This window comes from Xenopus tropicalis, chromosome 4 (assembly GCF_000004195.4).
Source record: "Xenopus tropicalis strain Nigerian chromosome 4, UCB_Xtro_10.0, whole genome shotgun sequence".
Taxonomy (NCBI): domain Eukaryota; kingdom Metazoa; phylum Chordata; class Amphibia; order Anura; family Pipidae; genus Xenopus; species Xenopus tropicalis.
Window position 1 is genome coordinate 41,671,046 of NC_030680.2, and position 23,184 is coordinate 41,694,229.

Sequence of the window (23,184 nt, forward strand, 5' to 3'; positions counted from 1 at the left end):
TTTGAAATAATGTAACATAGACCAGCAGACTGACATACCTGTCTTGCTGGAGGAGACATTTGCAACATTGTTTAAAAAATCATAACCATGAGTTATGCAAATGCTGCTTCCAATAGCAATTACATTTACAAATAACTTTGAAAGTACTCAATATATTTAACAAATTCAAATTGGAAAATTGCTTGGAATTACGTTTTCTTTTAATAGGCAAAAAAATATTTTTGGGGTTGATGCCCTATAGGCTGATCATACATTGACAGATCTGCTCTCTGTTGAGATCACCAAACAAGCACATCATCCATGGTGTGCATTCCTTTGTCACCCTGTGTATGGCCACCTTTAGCCAGACATCAAGCATAGATTAAAAGTGCTTGACACCAGGGTTTACCTGAGAAAAGGGGTAGTCTTTAAACTGCAGTTTTATTGCAGCCCGGCCACCTTTCACAATTAAAAAATATATTGTCTTTACTGATTTTTACTGAATACTAATTTGTTATAATTCTTGTTACCTTATGGAATATATAGAATAACTGCATACATTTAAATGCCAAGCCCAGAAAACAGGATGTAAAAATATTACAAGAACATATGCAAGAAAATTGAAACCCAATCTTAAACCCCCCGGGAGATGTAGTTTGTTATCCAGAATATCTGGGCAGCCTTTTTATACACATCAAAGCTTTGTGACTGTAAGTTTTGAAACATGTTTTTAATCTTCCATTCTGATGAGCAAGACTCTTTTAGTGGTATTTATTATAAGATCCTGCTGGTCATGCCTCTTCCTTTTGTCCTGTTTATATGGCACTTCCTATGCACTGCTTTAGGAAGTATCACTTTCACAAAGCACATTGCTATCAGTGTTTCATTTGGGACCTATCTATAAAAACATATGGCCAGAAATAAGGAATAAATAATTCTATTCTGTATTGTACTGGGCACTGTAATACTGGCTACCAACTTGCAGACAGATGTGTGCTTAACTTGAACATAATACACAATGACAATGTATATGTGTTTTTGTAACTAGCAAAAATAATTTTTACATTGCACTTAATTGTAAAGCACCAGCATATTCTACAGTGCTGTGCAATAATTGGGTGTATACCTCATTCAGTTTACATACAAAAAACTACAACTGATACAAGAGGTAAAGAGAAGGCACTGGCCAAAAGAGATTACAAGAGTTTACAAGACTTTGACCTTAAGGATTGTCTTAACACATTGCTTGTCACTTTTTTTTCATGCACTCATCCTGAGTCATATACCTCAGTTTCTATTAGCTCAGTTCCTACTAATGACTTTTACTGTGGATATTAAAAAACATAAATAGGGGAATGTAATAAAAAAGCAAAAAATAAAATGCACACAAATAAAAATTCACATTTCACAATGAAATACTGTTCTTTTGACAATTTTACTGTCAATAGATTTGCCACATTAGTGCCACCTAAAACAATATATTTATTCTGCAGAAACCATTAACATACCTGAGTCAACAGCTTTAGAACCTTTCTCATTTTGCTTAAGATAGCAGCTGCCATTTTAGGTATCTTCCTTCCTGCAGTCTCTAGCCATTTTAGCTGAGATCACACATTCCGAAGGGAGGGGGGTGGGAGTTCTTGGCATTCTGGTGGGAGGGAGGAGTAGGAGAGGGGAGAGAACTGCACAGACTCTGGCTCCAGGGATTAAGGCCGTTTCTAAGAGAGGAAGTCAGACACTGGAACATCATGTTTACCAAAAAAGAGACAAGAAATCCTGTGTTTCTTTTGATAGCGGACTCAGTGCAGCATTACTTTCCTTCTCCTTTAACAACTTTTATTTTTTACATAATATTTTTATTACATAACTGCACAGAGGCATACATTTTCGCATTGCAAAGAATTTTTCCATTACTGACTTTTATTACATTCCCCCCAAAGAGCTGTCCTTCCTAAAGAGAGTTAAAATGATGACTCTGTTTTCCATGTCCCTATTAATGGGAAACCTTGTTGCCTTGGATCACTAGGCCATGCCATCTTCCTGCTAGGGGTTTATAATACAATTGGCAGGCCAAGGAAATAAGTAAGACTGTAACCACAAAACTTACACTGAAGCACAGAAAGGTTTTAAACTAGAATTATACACATAGGGGCCCATTCATGAAGCCACAAATTTTTGCGAGTCAAAAGCACGATTGGAAAAAATTCGGAGTAACCACAATAATTTCTGGTGTGAAAAAATTATTTTCTTGGTCGTACGAAAATATTGTGGTTGCGTTCCGAAAGTCACAACATTTTCAGATCTGTATGATCGGAAACAGCACGAAAACCTTTTGGCATTGAAACTTCAATGCATGATTTTGGAAGCCTTCCATGGGACTCAATGGCACTCTACAGCTCCAACCTGGCCAAAAGGTAGTCTTGATACCAAAGCTTGAATGAATTCCGAAATGGTTGTACTCTGCAAAAAATACAACTTTTTCGTGGAAGTTAATGAAAACCACGAAAAAGTCATGCAATTTTAACAATATTATTGTGGTCATTACAAAAAGTTCTAAAAATTAGAAAAAATATGCTTTTTTCTAAAAAAATAAATAAATTGTGGTTTCATGAATGGGCCCCTTAGTGTTCAGTAATCCCATTAGTCAGATACAGGGGATATTTTGAAAATAAAGGTTATATGTCTTTTAGTTTTTGCATCAAAAGTAAAACTTTATTTCTTGCACAGTGGAATTTTATCAGAAAAGGGTAGAAATGCAAAGGGTGGAAGACAACTGTTTCAAATCAAAGCAAAAGTGCAACTGGACCTTGATGTAATGAGGAACCTTCAACAGCTGTTCAACAAGCAATCTGTATTGTTTTTAATTGTCTGTTCCCTTTTGGAACAGCAATAATTCTTGTTTATACTGTCACAAACTTTTCAGTGCAACACAAGTGCTGTGTCCTCGGGGGTCACATGCTTAACCTCTGCACTTGGTTACAATGCTAATGCCCTCCCTTTGTTTTGCTTAATGTGCATTAAAACAATGCAGTGAAGCCACAAAGGCCGAGGACTTCAACATGCATAGATAACTTGTTGTTGAGTTACAAAAGAATATAGTTTTTTCTGTTACCACTGCTGTTCAGTGCTTTAGTGTAGTTCAGCCAACTGTAAACAATGGTTTTCTTCCATCAATGGAAAAGGGAAATTATGTTTAGCCGGTGTACTTTTTATGTTCTTATGCAGAGCATCCTTTTTATGTTCTTTTTATGATCTTTCACAATTGGAAGTGTAAAGTTGTGTTCCAGGTTTATTATTTCATTTGTATCTCCAGAATAATAACTTGTTTCACACTGGTGGTTTGGTTTATGGTGTATTTTTATATCTTGTACCTTCCTTCTATCTTTTTAAAAAAACTTTCATAATAAACAAAATTTGCTTTACTGGAACAAAGAACCACATGTTTTTTTTTTAGAATAAAATCACAGCAGCACCTCAGAATTATAGGTTGAACAACTTCACAATAGTGGTCATTTGCTATTTCCCAGATTGCAGTATTATTGCCCCCTTAGTGTCTTGCATCCAGGGAAATGGCTAGACCTTGCACCTTGCGCCTGATTCTAGGAGTAAAGGGTTCACTACTAACTTTGAGAAAGGACATGTGATGTTATTTAAATGATTTGTGATTGAATGTGATTTGTTGTCTGGACCGGGACCTGCTGTATCACACTGGCAAAACACAACTGTTGCAGGGTGATTGACAGTCCAAACTCTGTCCAAATGACAATTTATTGTTGGCCACCAATGGGATCACCTGACTGTAGAGGATGATGGGAGATACAACATGGAGCTAGCCACTGCTACCCTATAAAGTTTAGCAATGTTTGAAATTGTTTGGTGGTGAGCACAACTTTCCTTTTTTACTATATATCCTATCAATCATTAAATCTCATTGATGCATAGATTTCTTTGTCAGCCCTTTAGAAATTAAGTGTCTGTTTCAATCCTGTGTTTAGAGACAATCCAAAGAAGGTCAAGGAGAAGAGGGGGGGGGGGGTCCACAAAAAAAGAAAACAAAGAGCATTTTCTGCTCCACTTTGTGTGTAGAAAACATATGTTCATCCAAGCAGGCAGTGGCTGGTGTATAGAGCATCAAACAAAAGCCATATTATTCTCTTGCTTTCAGAGTGTTTTCAAATATATTCCCAACTGGGCACCATCCTGTCATAGGTTTTTTTGCTAGCAAGTCTATCTTTGCCTTTGTATGTTTCCCCCTTCAGTAGCCCCCCACCCCCTGACATCATTTAGCTCCAAAAATAAGATGTGACCACAACTGTATGCTTGTGTTTAGTATAAGAAATGTAGTCTATAATGAGTACTCATTCTAATAGTTTAAGCTAACACTTCAGAATTTTGGGTTGGCTCAATGTTTCACTCCATGAAACTAAAATAATCTCTTTGTAATTGTTTACGACAAGTACATTCATACAGTGCTATAGGTCATTGGTGCTTGACATAATATCATTGTCTCTATGTTACATTTGAAATAATCTATTTGAGGGTTTAAACAGGAACAGGGTTTATTTTTCACCTCCTCCTGTATCAGCTAGCAGTTAGGACTATGTCACACTGGACATTTTCTCCTCTGGTATATTTGCTTTATGCCAGGGGAGAAAAGGCCAATTTAGTCCCTTCAACTCTGGCATTAGTGTACACTTACAGGCATGGTGTCCCCTTGTAAGTATGCATTTTTGTCCTGAAATGGCCATCACTGTCTGTGCACTGGCAGGCTGTGAGTGTACACTGATGCTGGGCGGAAAGGTGCGGATCTGCATTTTCTCCAACCAGTGTAGATTTGGCAGAAAAAAAACATCTAGTGTAATAGCCCTTAGGCATTTTGCACTAGGACAAAAAGACTGACCGTGATGGACATGTTCACCTACTTGTTAAAAATTTATAGGAGAAGGAAAGGCAAAGTCACTTGGGGGTGCCAAAATGTTAGGTACCCCCAAGTGACTTTAATCGCCTACCTTTTACCCCAGGCTGGTGCCCCTGCTAGGAGAGAACAGCACCAGCCCAGGGTACCTGGCACCCCCAAGTGACTTTGCCTTTCCTTGTCCTTTATGTAATTTGAAACCTGTAAATTAGAATTACAAGCAAGCTATCACTTAATGATATATGATAAAAGATTGCCTCATTTTCCCAAAATATTAAACTGTGGAAATAATAGGTTTATGTACTCAAAGAAATCTAACTAAATCAAGGGGCTATCATACAACTAAAATTGTCATTAAATAGTTTTTTAAATGCAGAACAGGTATTGGTTCCGTTACATAGAGACCCTTTATAAAGAAAGCTCAGGAATTAGCTATTGCTGTTTCCTACTTAAAGGAATACTGACATGTTCCTATTAAAATTCATAGAAACATGTCAGTATTATTAAACTGCTGCATTTTTCTCTACACATATATGAGATACTGGTATGGTGTATTCTGATGCTTCTATTTTACTTAATTACCATTTTACTAAATTACAAATCCTACACCGAAATGTTGTTTTCGAAATGTTGATTTCAAAACACTAAACTTAAAGATTGTCCATGTCACACCGTGTGTCCGGGCTGCCTCTCAGAACAAAATGTTTAGCCCAAAGAGTATTTCTAAGGTAAGGCACAGTTGCAGGCCAATCAGGTTGTTCCACTTAGCAAAATGTCATTGTATCATCATACAGAAACAGAAAAAGGCCTTCTCCGAACTTTGTAATTAAACTATGTAGGTTTTCTATGCCATCCAAGGATTCAAGCTCAAATCGAGGAAATTATCCCCAGACCACTATTCCTCCACCACCAAACATTATGGCCTTATGCATTTAGGCATGTAGCAGTTCACCTGGAATACACCAAACCCTAACCCATCTGTTAGACTGCCAGATGCATGATTTATGACTTTAGAGATCACATTTCCAATTAAATCCCAGCCGAATGGTATAGATCTTGGCTGTTGGTCTCCTAATACAGTAGAAGTGGATAAATGATGTAGCTTAAGCTCCCAGTGTTACAGGCCACCTTAAATGTATATATAAACAATGAAAAGGACAAGCGCCATAGTGTGTTGAAAATTAAGGAACAATATACAGTTATAGTCAAATTCAAACATTCAAAAACTAAATGCAGAAAGAATGAATCATTGCCCCTCTGGCATTCTGGCTCTTTTAGGGTCATGGCCCACCTAGACATTAGTCGCCTGTGGTAAATCTCGGCTACTGCAGACGACTAATCTTCCCAAAACACCTTCCCACCAGTAATTCACTTTATTGCTGGTGGGAAGGCATTTTACAGAGATTATCCAAAGTCCTTCCAATTCCAGTATTCCAGTTCAGCTGACTCCTTTGGACAGGCTATCACTCCTGTTGTAGCACTATTATATATTAACATCATATAAAACAATAGAGGACACCTGACACTGCAGAGCTTTGCTGCAATTAATATTTATTGGTGCATTACTGCATGTTTCGGGCAAAGCCCTTTTTCAAGTGAACCCACTTGAAAAAGGTTCACTTGATAAAGGGTTCACTTGAAAAAGGGCTTTGCCTGAAACATGTAGTAACACACCAATAAATATTAATTGCAGCAAAGTTCTGCAGTGTCAGGTGTCCTACATTGTTCTATATGATGTTAATTTTACAGAGATTAGTCACTTTGTTTTCCAAAGTCACACAATGTTTTCTCCTACACCAACAAATATATTATGGCAGCCACCTCCAAGTTATGATTATTAGGATAAAGGGTCCCAAGTGCAGTTGCAGTCACCACACTTTCCCCTGCACTCAGTTGTGCATAAAACCACTTTCACTTGGGTCAAAATGCATTTCTTGGACTTCCAATTTGATGAGCTTGCTGGACAGCCATTCCTGCCTTTTGTTCGAATTAAGCAATGCTGTGCCTATTTTATGCGCCCTTACATCTATGGTGACAAATTAGACTTCTTACAATAACTCAAGCAGGTGCTATAAGTTTCTCACATATGATGGTAACAACAGTGCTATTAGCTGCCATGCGTAATCCGTATAACTACAGAAGTTACAATTTCAATACTTACAATTACAGGACTTTCTGGGAGGGTGAAAAAATATTGTAATGCATCCTCTTAACTATCCTAATAATACTGCAGCAAACTTAATTATGCTCTGGACCTTCTCTTGATGGTGGGTTATTCCTATTGGTAATTATTGATGTCAGTCATATATTTCTTTTCTATTCCCCTTTATATCTGGTTTTATGTTATTACAGTTTGCCCAAGCTTGCGTCTGGTTTAAAGAGAAAGAAAGATTGCCAGCGCTTAGTTTGCCTTTAAAAATAATTTTTACAAAAAATGAGGTATTAGTACCACACTTTGGCCAAAATATGTAAGCTCACGTGCCACGTCAAGGCCCCTCATTGTACGTGAGTCCTACACTGTCTAATGACTTTGAGTCTGTGATGCAATTAAAATAAAGTCCCCCAGCAAACAATGTGACTGAGTAGTAAGACCCTGTTGCACCTACCTTTAGCTCTGGTTTAGTCAGAACCTGCTTAAAGGACATGTAAACCCCACACACAAAAACAGCCTCTTTGAAATCTTTCAATACCTGCCACACTAGTTATCCAGAGGTTAATAGTAAGTCTGCAACATCCCCTTAATCACTTAGATTTGCTTCTCCTCCTGTAACCCACTCAGTCCCCACCCTCGGGAATTTGCTTTGGCTGTTGGCTTGTGGGCATGCTCAGTTGTTCTAAGCTCAGATTACTAAACACGCCCTCCAGTCTTGCAGCCAGTGAAGAGATGGCATTGCTGGTCCCCATAGAAACTCAGCTCTAGCTGTCTGCTTCAATTTTTTCCTCCCAACCATCTCTCCTGAGCTCAGCTCAAACAAAGCAGAACTTTTATCAGAAACAATTCTGCCTGTGTGAGCCTGTATTCTTGATGAAATGTATGCTGAATAAGGGTCTGTGTGTGTGTATGCTGTTTGCAGATTTAAATGCATCCAGTTATGTATCAGAGTAAAAATGGCCAGCAGGTGAAAGCTTCTATTTGCTTTAGGAAATTGTGATGGTGCTAGCAAATGAACGGGATATAAGCTGTACAAATGATGCCATTTGGGTGGGGGAGGCATGCCCAACTGATATACATTGTAGGCAAATGTAGGCTTTACATGTCCTTTAACCCTGGTACAGTTTGAGTGTTACTAATTTTTGACTCCTGCTTGTTTTTTTACTTTGATTTTTGCCAACTTACCTACCCTTTTTGCCCCGTACCCACAACCATATTGCCCCAAAGGAGTGTTAGTAAAGTACTAACTTGTCTACTCAGAGTTCTAGCACTGCTTTTTAAATAAAAATGCGTGTCCTTGGAAAATTAATCTACAGGGCGTGTTTTTCATACATATATATTAATAAATGCTCTGCAAGTTCTTGTGCTAAACTCCGATATGTCCCCTGAACTCCCAAAATATTCAAGATTTCCTATAATATAATCCCTAATATTTAAACTATTTCCCCTTACTTTGTCTGCAGGCTTTATAATTTCTGAGTGATGAATCAACTTTTGTAAAGCTTGCCTTTCACCACAAGTAAAGTTATTATTGATTTGTGCACGTCCTAAATTATATTTATTTCAGCGTATAGCCTATAGCTCTTTCTTGGCTCGATGATAGCATTAATCTATATTTGACCTTTGGTTTGGGATAAAATTATTATTTGCAGTTAATAGGTTTATGATGAACCATACATTTTAGGCTTTTTGGCCAAAATTTTAAAAAGCCATGTTACTAATGCAGATCTATCACTGTCCACATCTCAAAAACCCATATCCATAGTTTAGTATGGGAGTGGTACAGATATGGGATCCCTTATCTAAAAATCCATTATCCAGAAAGCTTCAAATTAAGGGAAGGCCATTTCCCATAGATTCTTTTTCAATCAAATAATTAAAATTTTAAACAATGGTTTTCTTATTCTCTGTACTAATAAAACAGTGCCATGTACTTGATTCAAACTAAGATATAGTTAAACCTTAAGCTGTTGGATAAATGTAGTGTTTATATTATTTTTTTAGTAGTCTTAAAGTATGGAGATCCAACTTATGGAAAGACCCTTTATCCGGAGAAGCACAGGTCCCAATATTTAGGATAACATATCCTAAGTATCATCATGATTTTCAGCATAGTCTGACCTTTTTAAAATAAAAGGAAAAAAGAATACACAACACAGGGAAATACTGCAAAAGAACCTGTTTGGTCTGCTAAAAACTCTGATCTCGATCCAATTGATTAGCAGAGTCTTTTTTAGATGAGTACAGGTTTCATCTGAATTAGCTTAAGGGTGGTGGCACACAAGGATTTTGTCACCTGTGGTAAATGTGGGTAACAACTCTTCAAAAAATGGCTACCCCTTCACCTACCTTTGGATCACCACAAATAAAACACATGACTCACAATGATCACGGTTAATTGCGGGAAATTGATTTTTCAAGTGATATTTCACTTTTTACATTTCTTCACAGAAAACAAACATTTAAAAACACTCAAATATTAAAAGGAATAAAGTAACTATATGTTTGTTATTCAGGGTCTGAAAACTTTTACAGGAAACTAACTTAATAACATTGTTACAAAGATGAATACATGTATCATAATATACTTATTAGCTACTTGCAGAAATGAAAAAAAAATTAATAATTGTATTCTCCCCGTTTTGATTAATAGTTGTAAGAATGAAGTTTTATTATCCAGAAACATTAAATGGAGTGGGGGAATTTCAAGTTATCACTGACAAGCCAAGAAGCTTTATACATTTCTGTATAGGTAACAATTAGACTACATGCAACACCAACACTGTACAAAATGTATCTTTATATAAGACACCGTACACATTTTAAACTTATTTTAACAAATATGCAAGTGAAACTAAGTCTCAATTTCCTACCAGGCAGAAAAGGCACTTGTTTTACCAGCTAATGTTAAGGTACTGTACATGAAAGATTTAAGACTTGCTGGAAAGATTTGCTTCTGTTTTATTAGGGCTGCCACTGAGAAAGAAAGAGCAGAACTTGAGAGAGGTGCTTCTAGATTTCTTAATGGGCTGTCAGGGGCAAGTCACCCGGTCTGGGTTTCACCAGCGTTCTTCCTGTGCATTAAAAGCAACAGGGGCCAAGTAAGCACATACAGAAGTATGAATTACTTGATGCCTTCACTGTTCCATCTGCTTAGCCCTGTCTTAAACAATTAATCACTTACAAAATCTTTACACTGGATTCAACATTTTACTTGTACCCATGCCAGGAGAGAGCAATGGGGCGGGTGGCCTAGTAAGCATAAAATAACTATTTTAGTAACATTGGGAGCTAAATTCAAAGCAGCTGGCCCCTAAGGACAGCAGTCATACCTCTACCTTCACAATAAGATTTTCACAATGACTTCTTTTAGAATGCCTGTATAAAATTTAGATGTTTTTTAGTGTAAATATATTCTAACCTAACTTAGTGTCAGAAATACAATATATATATTCTGCGGGGTGCATAGCCAAAATTATGTCTGTATAGAAAATAATTATCTGTGGCCAGCACACCCTTCAATGTTTCATCAAAAATTTTTTTTATTGTAGATATATTGTTAAAACCAACGTTTTGGTCCTTATTAGGACCTTTCTCAAGGATCTATATATATATATATATATATAATATATATATATATATATATATATATATATATTAAGGCAAATGATGAGTTGTATCATTTAGATTGGAAATTTCATTTAATGCAAGGATCTAGACATAAGCAGGACAAAAAAAAGTTGAAGCCGAGACTATGCCAAAATCTTATGGTAGTAGGTATAGTGAAAATGTAGATTACTGTTTTACAATACCATTTGCAATTAGCACCTTCTCACCTGCCAGTATACCAGTCCCCAGAGCTGTGTGCATCCTGACATTTCCTTGTGCACGATTTGATGCACACCTGTACAAAGCGACTCTCATTCTGGTTTGTGATGGCAGTGCTGTTGCTGCCAAATTTTCAAATAAAGTGTTTCCCTGGTCCCGTTTCATTACCAAAGCTAGCTCCATGCCTATACAGTTCTGCTGAAGCCTTTGTTTCCGTTTGCTTCCTGGTTCTTTGCTTGCTCCCTGATTCTGATTTTTTGCTTCCTGAACTGACTCCTCACCTGCCTGACTATTATTTTGTTTAACTCTTGTATGTATCATGTTTTAGATCAAACTTTGCTGAGTTGATCAGCGCCTTAGGTGGCAGTAGCCCCGATGATGTTCCCCCCCCTTCACCTGGTCCATGCCTACCTCTTTGGCATCAAAGAAGGTGACGGGGGGGGGGGTTGCATGGAGCTGTGTGTGCATGCATGCTCACTCTGTGGTCAGATGGTGTCTACATCTGACAGTCAATGTATATCAGTGAGAGGAAAAAGTCATTAAAGGAGAAAGAAAGGTAAAAACTAATTAAGCTTTATCAGAAAGGTCTATGTAAACACAGCCATAAGGACTCACAGAAACACTGCACTGGCTTCTCTGTCAAAAGATTAGTTGCGTCTGTTTTCCTGTGCCAGAGACATGCAGCTCTCTGCTCTCTCCTGCTCCCCTTCCCTCAAGAATGCTAAGAACTCACTACCCCTCCCAGGAATGTGGATCTGAACCAATCAGCAGGAAGCTGACTCATAGGGGCCGATTCATTAAAACACGAGTTCGAATCCCGAATGGGAAAAATTCGGATTGGATACGATAATTTCTGAAGATCGCAAATATCACGAAAATGCTTACGAAAAAATCATATTAGTCACGATAATAACGTAATTGGCAATCCAAAAGTCACGAAATTTTAGTACCCAACTATTGTAAACAGCGGCAGAACCTTTATGAATTTTTCGCGTAAGCGTACGAAAAAGTCGCGCAAGTGTGAAAAAATTGGCAAAAATACGCTCGGAGCATAATAACAAATCTCCCCCATAGAACTGAGCATGTTCACTTGGTCTGGGTGTCTGTGCAGGAGTAAGGCATTATGGGAACTTTCTTTACACAGCTCAGCGTTTTTTCTTCCTGTTTGGCTTCTGATCATCTGAACGGGAGAAATATGGGGAGACTTAAGGGCACTATTGAGACAACTGAAGGTATGCCTGCAGCTTGAGACACCATCAGATTTTATCTTGTGGGGTGCAGACGCAGCATGCAGTGTTCTCTTCCAACAGGCACGTTGCCCCAGAGGAAAAATATTTACACATCAGATGAATCCCATTATATTTTGACCCATGTGACTACATCCAACTTCTAGGATGTGTTCTCGTGATCTGATACCATCCAAGCAAAACTACCTTGGATTTTAGCCCTTACTCCGATTGTTTGTCTGTGCAGTGCCTTTTCTGTGCTGTGTTTTGGATGAAACTCCACTGTGTTCAGGTTCTTTCTTTTGGTCCACAGCAGAAAGTTTTGGGGTTCCAAAAAGGCGCACCTGACATTTTACCGGGGTGTGTAGACTTTTTATATCCACTGTATCTGGACTTGGCTTGCAGCATATTCCATTTTTTTCTTTTTTTAAATCTCTAGTGTGACCAGAATATCTACCCACACAGCCCCCAGAAATATTTTTTTTTCAATTATCTTTTTCCAAACCAGTTCTTTTTTTATTAATCAAACAATTCACAAAAAATTGTCAAATCTCCTGTTTCTTCCAGTCTTTTAGAATCCACAGTTGTTCAAATATCTTTTAGCAGAAACGTTTTATCAGTGGAGCAATCTATTTCATTGGTGTTCTGACTAATGCATTTGCTGCTGGTCCCTCGCCTAAAAGTGTCTATGGTGTCAGTGTTTATGTACTGCACTTCTAAAATGTGTTTTCTTTTAAAAGTACCGTATACACCTATATATTTTTTTAAGTAACAATTGTTTTGCTTTCACACTTACTAAGTCCTCTGTAATTAGAGGAGTTACTATCATCCCTTGACTGTTTTGGTTTTTGGTTGCATAATGCAGGAGATTTATCCCTGCATTGGTAATTTAATTATCTACCTTGCAAGAACCAGGAAGTTAGAAACATGGCTTTTAATTAAATCAGTATGCAAAAAGTATGTTTATCACAAGCCCTATTTATTGAACACAATAAAAAAGAAGTTTACTTTATTGAAAGAGAAGGGGCTTCTGCCATTGACTTCTACATGATCTTGACAAGTTTTAACTGGCAAATTGTCGGCTTCAGATTTTAAGCAGTTTTGTTGCATAGTTTTTGGGTCCCAGACATATTCATGAATAGCAGTAAATAGCATATGTCTATATTTTTTATGTAAAAAATAAATTGCGCCCATAAAGTTAAAACTTGGGCCAAGATGTAGAGTTATAGAGATCTAGAGTAGTGGGTGAAAAAAATAACTAAAGCCTTATCTAGTTTGCCTTAACCCTTAACCTACCAAGAAAGTATTACCTACATTCTTTGTAGTAAAGGCTTTCTCTCTGCACTGGCGACTTTTGCTCCCTTTGCAGAGTCAGATGTGCCCCCAACCCCCTTGGCAATGACCCAAGTCGGTCCTGTGACACGATAGTCACAGGACCTAATTTCTAACAGCAGACACAATTGCACACGTGACTGCTCTTTGCTGTTAGTGCTTCCTCCTGCAGCACCTGCCCGTGCACTTCCTGCTGCAAAGGCTCTGCAACCCTGGGACCGCCATTGCTGATAAGGATGAAAATGTGTTGATTTTGCAGAAGCTGAAATGACAGAAATTATCTATTATGTAGGATATCTTCACCTTGGGGCCCCTAAAATCCACATGCTTAGATAAACCTATGCGAATTTGGCATCAAACTGTTCAGTGGTCCCCTGGTGTTATTTAGGATGTTTCATCTTAGTACCTGATAATATGTAGGAGAGAAGATACTGCAAGGTAGAAGCTTTTGGGTGATTTTCAGAAATATCATCAAAACCACCAATTTTAGTAAAGTTTTGCAGCTTGGTACTTTGGAGTACAAAGACATGGGTACCCATTTTGGACTTGGGGGAAATATATACTTGCAGAAAATATATGGTTTTCTGGGGTGAACTTACATAAAATGATGTAAATGTGTTAACTTTGCAGTAGTGACAGAAATGATAGATCATATGGGGTGTTTTCATTGTGTGGCCACTACATTCCGCATACTTATGTAAACCTATGCACATTGGGCATCAAACTGTTCAGTGGACCCCTGGCTTTCATATTTAGGACTTTTTATCTGGTTGCCTTATGACCTGCAGGAGATAAGATGCTATAGAATGGAAGAGTTGAAGCGATTTTTAAAAAACTTAACATATTTTTATCAAATCTGAGTTTTAGGAAAGCATTGCAACTTGGTAGTTTAGAGTAGATAGACAGTTGTACCTATTCTGAATTTGTCAGAAACTGTTTTTTCCAGAAATGTATGTTTCTGGGATAAACCTTCTGTAAGTGGAATTTTTGGCCTTGGAATCAAAAGTATGCATCTTTTTGGAGTAGTGCTTTGGAAATTTGGTACCATATTGCTGGGTGTTTTTGATTTATACAAGTGAAAAATCACCATAAAACTATATATATTTGGTATTGACACATTCAGGAGACATGGGACTTTCCAAATCAGTTGTAATTACATGAATTAAATAATTTATGTTTCTCATATGTGTGTTTATATTATGGAAAATATTATTTTTTTTCATTTTTTAGACATTTTTAGAAGTCTATATATTGTTAAGTGTAATTACACACACAATCCAACCATATTTTGAAAGCTTAGATTGTCTTGGGTAAACGTAAGGTCCCTCCAAGGAGAGGCTCCTAAATGGAAAGAGCGCAAAATGTTCAAAAACTGTTTGGCAATAAAAGTTCCAGAAGTGCCAAATTGGATGGCAGTGAAAGGGTTAAAAGGAAAAACACCCTGCCTGATTCTACAAGGGCAAGCATACTAGTCTTCTGATCAACAGTATACTTTTTCCTAACCTCAAGGGATGCCCTTGGGTCATCTAGAAAGATCTACTGGAAAATAAGCTTCCGCACAGATGCTTGTATAGTTCACTTAAATATTTATAAGCCATAATTATTTTATGTGTGACTTCATTACATATAATGATGATGGCAATTATAATAAAATATCTGGTCCACACACCGATTTTCTGGTGCTGTGAGTACCATACATAGCTTATAATTCATTCTTTTTTTTCTTGCTTACCTTATCTTTTAAAGGTCACTGGCAAGTCAATCTGTTTAGGAAACTGTGGAGAAAAAAAAGAGTGGTGCTGGTGTGCAAATACTGAAAAATGTACACGTGCCCTCTTAACATCCATGCTTGATAAGGTAAAGGGAAATGCCAGCCTAGAGAAGTACATGTTATCTGCTGTAGTGACCTCTAAACCTTGCTTACAGATGAACTCCATTAGTTCAAGATAATAGATAAGGGTTTCACTCAACTCTAAGGGGAAGGTAGTGGTCAAAGGACCATTGTCTGTCATCAAAATCATTATCCTTTTTGTGATACATATAACCAGCAACACAACAGTCTAGCTGTTAAGTTGTTACAAACACATTTTACAAATTTGTGAGATTTTGTTCTTCATTAAATACATTTTATCAACAATATAATTATTTATATATATATATATATATATATATATATATAAATATATATATATATATATATATATGCACGGCAATCAATACTTAATAAAGAAGTTTAAAAAGTCCTTGGAGTGCCACTTATTTTTGAATATAATATACAGTCCAAGTGGTACACGCCAGTGCCATTAGTGATTAACTGGGTACTTAATTGATTTATCCTCTTTTTACATATTCATGATATGTTTAGGTTTAGGTTGTATTTGCTATATATTGTATATTGACCTAATTCTAAATATATGATACCCCATTTTCTAACATAATTTTGCATATTGATTAACTGGCAAATTTACAATAATAATAATGAAAATATATTGATTTAATGTCTATTTGCCTATTAGCCTTTTTATTAATTTTACAGACTTTGCCTGTTGTCTCATTGATTTAATTACTTTGCAGACTAGTCTTGTACTAAAAGCGATTGAAAATGAAAATCTTACAGTGGATGAAAAATGCAACATTCTGAAGAATATTTTGCCCTGTCTAGTAGAACGCCAGAATCTGCGTCAGGAATGGAGAGAAAGGTGGGAAATATACATATATGTGCTTTGAAAAAATTATTCTTTTCCTTTATTATTTCTTTGCCATACTATATTAAGGCAATAATATAAATTTGCACTTTTAAGTTTACCTAGTTTCATTTCATAATTTTTGAAAGGGGATACATTATAGGCATATCAATTCTTTATGCTTTCTAGTAGAGGTTTGGGATCTGTTATCCTATTAACGAGAAAGCTCTGAATTATAATAGGGCCATCTCCCTATTTCAATCAAATAATTCACATTTAAAAAAAATTATTTCCTTTTTCTTTGTAATAATAAAACAGTAGCTTTTACTTGATCCTAAGATATAATTAATCCTTATTGAATGCAACATAATACTATTGGGTTTATTTCATAATTAAATGATACATTCGTAGACTTCATGAGTGGTGATACAAATTAAGGAAAGACACCCCAAATCTTTCCCTTACTGATATTTCATCTGAGCTCCCCTTGCTACAACTTCAGGCCCCCCAGCCCCACAGTTTGGGAGCTGCACTATACCTTTTTTTTAATTCAGGTTGTTTTTATTGAATATACAATAGGCATTACAGTTGAGCTATACAGTTTTCAAACATGGAATAAATGGCCATTTTACATTGTCAATAAGAGACTGGTTGCAGTTGCTTGTATGTGGGTGAGACCATATAACTGTGTGTACTTTATTAGTCATTTTCTACAGTGAGGAGAGGATGTTTACTGCACTATACCTTTACTTGTACTACCCAACAGAAATTTCATTTTTTCCATAGCTTCTATGAGGGTGTTTAGAATCTGTTTTACAGTTTTATCAGTGATCACTGATCTACTGATCAGTAGAGCAATGTAAAAAGTTCCTTCATTGCTACAGAAATTACTTTATTTCAGTTATGTAATTTTTTAAATCAGATTTTGCCGTAGGTACATGGATGGCCATAGACATGGGAATGTACAGTAAATATTTAGTTCAGCAGATGCATCCTATTTCTCTTAATCCTATTTACTTAATCCTATTTGTTTACACAGTTCAAGAGTTTTTAAGTCATCACTGTTTTTCAACTTTTAGTGTCATGAAAACACAAAAACCAGATGAAAGAATGATAAGTGGGTGAGTGTTTTTAGTGGACATAAGAGATTAGGTGATTGGAACATGTTGCAAAGAACAAAGCAGATCTAAAGACAAGTGTCTGAGAGCTTTAAAAGGTTTAGGGGTAAAGCAAACTAGTTATGCTTGTATTGTTAATTTCCTAAGTGGCCTTAGTCTACAACCATACCAGACTGATTCTTGGCCTGCACATAACTGCACAGAATCAGCTCCTGTGCTCCGCTCCTTTTGCCTGTACCTGGGCTAATGCAGGGGCTCCGGGTAAATCTCGTCTAGCAGATAAATCATCCTGGTGTGTCATTAGCCTTAGGATATTATACTGCAAGGAAATGGGGCCATTTGTTAATGGTGGGACTTTTTTTTTCCAATTCGCTAAGAGTTGGGACTTTTTCAAGATTTACTATGCAACAAAACTTTGACAATTCCAAATCCAACAATTCACCGTCTAAAACTTATCGACATCATGTAGTCAGTGGCAATCATTCCTTCCATGGAAGATTTTTCTTTGCTTCAAAACTTTGGAGGTTTTGGATTTTTGACACTGGATTTTGTCCAACAATTAAAAAAAAGTCGCAGTTATTGTGCGACAAGTCGAAAAATTTTCTGTGAGTTTTCTGTGACTTTTTTTTGATAAATGTCAAGACACTCATGGAAATGAGTTTCATCGGATTTTTAAAAAGGAAAAAAGAAAAGTTAGAGTTTTAGTAAATCTTCCTCTCAAACAGAGTCAAACAGGGAGCTTTTCATTCAATTACAGTCATTGACAGATAGACAGGGACATGCCTTCTGAACAGGCACACCCATCACACTGAACACCTGAGCAGTTACATCCATTTTGGTGAATCGGAATGAATTAGGGTAGATGCAGTGCTATAACATCAAGAGTAATGCCTGTTTTGTCCGCATTACACCAGAATTCTGGGGGAAAAAAAGGTGCATTGTGGAAAAAAACATCCAGATTATGCTTGAAATTGTACTTTGCTCATTGCACTTGTGGACGTAAATAAGCCCTTGTGGCTCTAAACCAATGAAACCAGATGAATGCCCAACATAAATTTGGCCCATTTATTACCAGTTTTGAATTGTGAGGAAAGTGTTAATGTTTAACAGCAGCAAACTGCAAGCCAGTATAAAGATTTAGACAATTTTGTTCACACTGAAAACAAATGGTTAAATGTGAAATTCACATTTCTTTGTTAAATTATTCGCTTGTTTGATGGAATCATGGTGTTGGCATAAACAAATAACACGAGATACATGCAGAGAAAATCACAGAATGTAAACACTATCAAAAGCATGAAATTTAAACATATAACGAAAGCTGCATTTACATATAAACAGTCACAAATATATTCATCTTATTTAATATCCGATGTTCAAATATTTATCCACATATTTAAATGTCGCGGTTTAGTCCACATACTTCTATTTTTGGCTTTTAAAAGTGGTTTTTGTTAACACGTGCAGCCACAACTTCTGAATAAATGTTTTCCAGACAAAAATGTGTGTGCTCAATGTAATTTTTGATGAAAATGCATTTTAAGTCCATTTATTCTATCCATTTATTTTTAACAGATTTGGGCTATGTTCTAATGATTACATGTTTTCTGCAATATTTTTCAATTCAAATTATTTGAGACATGTTCCTTTTTTTAGGGCCTTATACCATGCAATGTTTGAGTTAACAGATATAGCATTGGTTATTTGGTTCCAGCTGTTTGTTGCTTGAGAAAAGTAGAAATTATAGTCACTTGTCCACGAATTCTAACTTGTATTTTGCACTTTTTTTTTTTTTTTTTTTTTAGAAATGTGATCTTTTGATTGTGTGCAAATGAGCACCCAAAAATATTTAAAAAACCACACAAAATGAATATAAAAATGACCCACTCTGTGACATTATGTATGAGTCCTTTCCCTGTTTGATGTACCCTTTGCCAAATATTTTTTTAACCTTTTGTTCTTCCTAAAGCTGTCTTTAAGGGGTGATATACACCTTTAGTTTAACTTTAAGTATGTTATAAAATAGACAGTTCTCTCCAACTGGTCTTCAATTTTTTGACACATTTTATTTGCCTTCTTTTTTTGACTTTCAAATGGGATCACTGACTCCAACAGCCAAAAAACTATTGCTCCTTGATGCTTAAATTGTATTATTTTTACTTTTTATGATGTATCGTTCTATTTAGACCTCTCCTATTTTTATTCCAGTCTCATATTTAAACCACTGCCTGGTTTTTGTAAATACAAAAATTATTTTAAGGTGTATTACTCCTTTAAAAATAAAAATATGTCTTTTTTTTTTTTTTACACATACATACCTGATACTGCATATTGAAAGAAAAAACATGTTAGTCACTCTATTTCACATTTGTTCAATTATGAAGTTATGGATTCTGGGACTTGAAGTTCCCTCTTCTTTCCAGTGAATCTGGTGAATCCAGTGAAGATGGAACGAGTTGAGCGAGTGGTTGCATTACACTATAAGCCTAAGGGAAATTTGGAAGGAGTAGCATGGCTTCTTTTTAATCTATATAATCAGTCATGTCTGTGTAAAAAAAAAAAATGATATATATAAATAATATACAGTTAGGTCCATAAATATTTGGACAACTTTTTTCTGATTTTGGTTCTGTACATTACCACAATGAATTGTAAATGAAAGAACTTTCAGCTTTAATTTAGTGAGGTAAACAAAACGATTGCATAAAAATGTGAGACCACTAAAGCATTTTTTTAAACACAATCCCTTCATTCCAAGGGCTCAAAAGTAATTGGACAATTGACTCAAAGGCTATTTCATGGGCAGGTGTTGGGAAGTCCGTTATTATGTCATTATCAATTTAGCAGATAAAAGGTCTTGATTTGAGGTGTGGTGCTTGCATGTGGAAGATTTTGCTGTTAACAGACAACAAGCAGTCAAAGGAGCTCTCCATGCAGGTGAAAGAAGCCATCCTTAAGCTGCGAAAACAGAAAAAAAAATCAGAGAAATTGCTACAATATTAGGAGTGGCAAAATCTACAGTTTGGTACATCCTGAGAAAGAAAGCAAGCACTTGTGAACTCAGCAACACAAAAAGACCTGGACATCCACGCAAAACAACAGTGGTGGATGATCGTAGAATCATTTCCATGGTGAAGAGAAACCCCTTCACAACAGCCAACCAAGTGAACAACACTCTCCAGGGGGTAGGCGTATCAATATCCAAGTCTACCATAAAGAGAAGACTGCATGAAAGTAAATACAGAGGGTGCACTGCAAGGTCCAAGCCTCTCGAATATAAGCCTCAAGAATAGAAAGGCTAGATTGGACTTTGCTAAAGAACAGCTAAAAAAGCCAGCACAGTTCTGGAAAAACATTCTTTGGACAGATGAAACCAAGATCAACCTATACTAGAATGATGGCAAGAAAAAAGTATGAAGGCGTGGAACAGCTCATTAGCCAAAGCATACCACATCATCTGTAAAACACGGTGGAGGCAGTGTGATGGCTTAGGCGTGCATGGCTGCCAATGGCACTGGGACACTAGTGTTTATTGTTGATGTGACACAGGACAGAAGCAGCCAAATTAATTCTAAGGTGTTCAGACATACTGTCTGCTCAAGTCCAGCTAAATGCAGTCAAATTGATTGGGCATTGTTTCATGATACAGATGGACAATGACCCAAAACACACAGCCAAAGCAACCCAGGAGTTTATTAAAGCAAAGAAGTGGAAAATTCTTGAATGGCCAAGTCAGTCACTTGATTTTATCCCAATTGAGCATGCATTTCACTTGTTGAAGACTAAACTTCGGACAGAAAGGCCCACAAACAAGCAGCAACCGAAAGCCGCTGCAGTAAAAGCCTGGCAGAGTATTAAAAAGGAGGAAACCCAGGCTGTTATTGCCAGCAAATTGTTTTCAACCAAGTATTAGAAATAAACATTTTATTTCCAGTTATTTAATTTGTCCAATTACTTTTAAACCCCCGAAATGAAGGAATCGTGTTAAAAAAATGCTTTAGTGGTCTCACATTTTTATGCAATCGTTTTGTTCACCCCACTGAATTAAAGCTGAAGTCTGCACTTCAACTGCATTTGAGTTGCTTCATTTATGTACCAAAATTAGAAAAAAGTTGTCTATGTCCAAATATTTATGAACCTAACTGTATATCTATGAGTGGAACAGTGTATAATTGCACTGGCATTTACTTTGTTGCCCCCAACACTCAATGCAAACACGTGCAATAAAAAAGCAGTTTTACTTACAAACGGTAGTAAAAACATGCAATATTGCAGGGCTCCCATACCTTTATCAAGCAAGTTCACAGCAATGTCAAGCAGTATTTAAAGCTCTGTCAAACCCACCTACCAACATTCCCCAAGTACTGGTGCTTACAAGGTACAAACTTCAAGCATATCATTATGGCTAAACTATACACAATAGAATCCTGTGCTAACATTATGTTCTATACACATTCCAAGTTATACATGCAAGTCATGCTTGTAATTTAACCCTTAGGGGTACATAATCTGCAATATGTGTATCCAACACTTCTCCCTCTGCTAGGGTTATATGAATCCAATCAGTGTCGGACTGGCCCACCAGGATACCAGGAAAACTCCCGGTGGGCCCAGGTGTCAGTGGGCCCTCCTACTCCTGATCATTTGGCCTGTTTCATGATCATTCCCTATTACTGAATAGGAAGAAAGAAGAGAAATAGATGGAAGGTTAGATGCTAGAATGTAAATAAAAGAGACTAGGAGAATAAAGAGGTTGGGTGAGGAAAGGAGAAAAAATAGTTTGAAGAGTGGGCCTAGGGTCTAAGGTTTTCTGGTGGTCCCCTGTGTTCCCAGTCCGACACTGAATCGGACTGAATCAATTTGTATATCATGCACATTTCAAGTAATAATCACGCTGATGCAAGTATATATCATCTTCGGTTGGGTGAATAATACTACTACCAGCTCAACTACAGAACCAATTAACTGTACCCACGATTTAACTCCTTGGGGGTGCAAAGTTTGTAGAGTTTGTAGGAGGCTGTTGCCCCCTCCATCATGGAGTAAAAACAGAACCCACTATTGGATAGCCCAGTTGGTGGTGTAGATTTTTGTATACCTTTGCTAAAGTGTAAAATACCAAAATACAGTGGCTTGCAAAAGTATTCGGCCCCCTTGAACTTTTCCACATTTTGTCACATTACAGCCACAAACATGAATCAATTTTATTGGAATTCCACATGAAAGACCAATACAAAGTGGTGTACACGTGAGAAGTGGAACGAAAATCATACATGATTCCAAAAATTTTTTACAAATAAATAACTGCAAAGTGGGGTGTGCGTAATTATTCAAGCCCCCTTTGGTCTGAGTGCAGTCAGTTGCCCATAGACATTACCTGATGAGTGCTAATGACTAAATAGAATGCACCTGTGTGTAATCTAATGTCAGTACAAATACAGCTGCTCTGTGACGGCCTCAGAGGTTGTCTAAGAGAATATTGGGAGCAACAACACCATGAAGTCCAAAAAACACACGACAGACAGGTCAGGGATAAAGTTATTGAGAAATTTAAAGCAGGCTTAGACTACAAAAAGATTTCCAAAGCCTTGAACATCCCACGGAGCACTGTTCAAGCGATCATTCAGAAATGGAAGGAGTATGGCACAACTGTAAACCTACCAAGACAAGGCCGTCCACCTAAACTCACAGGCCGAACAAGGAGAGTGCTGATCAGAAATGCAGCCAAGAGGCCCATGGTGACTCTGGACGAGCTGCAGAGATCTACAGCTCAGGTGGGGGAATCTGTCCATAGGACAACTATTAGTCGTGCACTGCACAAAGTTGGCCTTTATGGAAGAGTGGCAAGAAGAAAGCCATTGTTAACAGAAAACCATAAGAAGTCCCGTTTGCAGTTTGCCACAAGCCATGTGGGGGACACAGCAAACATGTGGAAGAAGGTGCTCTGGTC

At 36.9% G+C, this 23,184-nt stretch overlaps 1 protein-coding gene across 4 annotated transcripts in view; it reads left to right on the top strand.

The window, feature by feature from the left end:
* fto (FTO alpha-ketoglutarate dependent dioxygenase) overlaps positions 1-23,184 on the top strand; it is a 175,939-nt gene that overhangs the window by 62,424 nt on the left and 90,331 nt on the right. For 3 of the 4 annotated variants that reach the window (XM_018093066.2, NM_001017273.2, XM_018093068.2), the window contains 1 exon segment: positions 16,007-16,131. In XM_018093066.2, the coding sequence (XP_017948555.1) occupies positions 16,007-16,131 (125 nt within the window). 4 annotated transcript variants of the gene reach the window in all.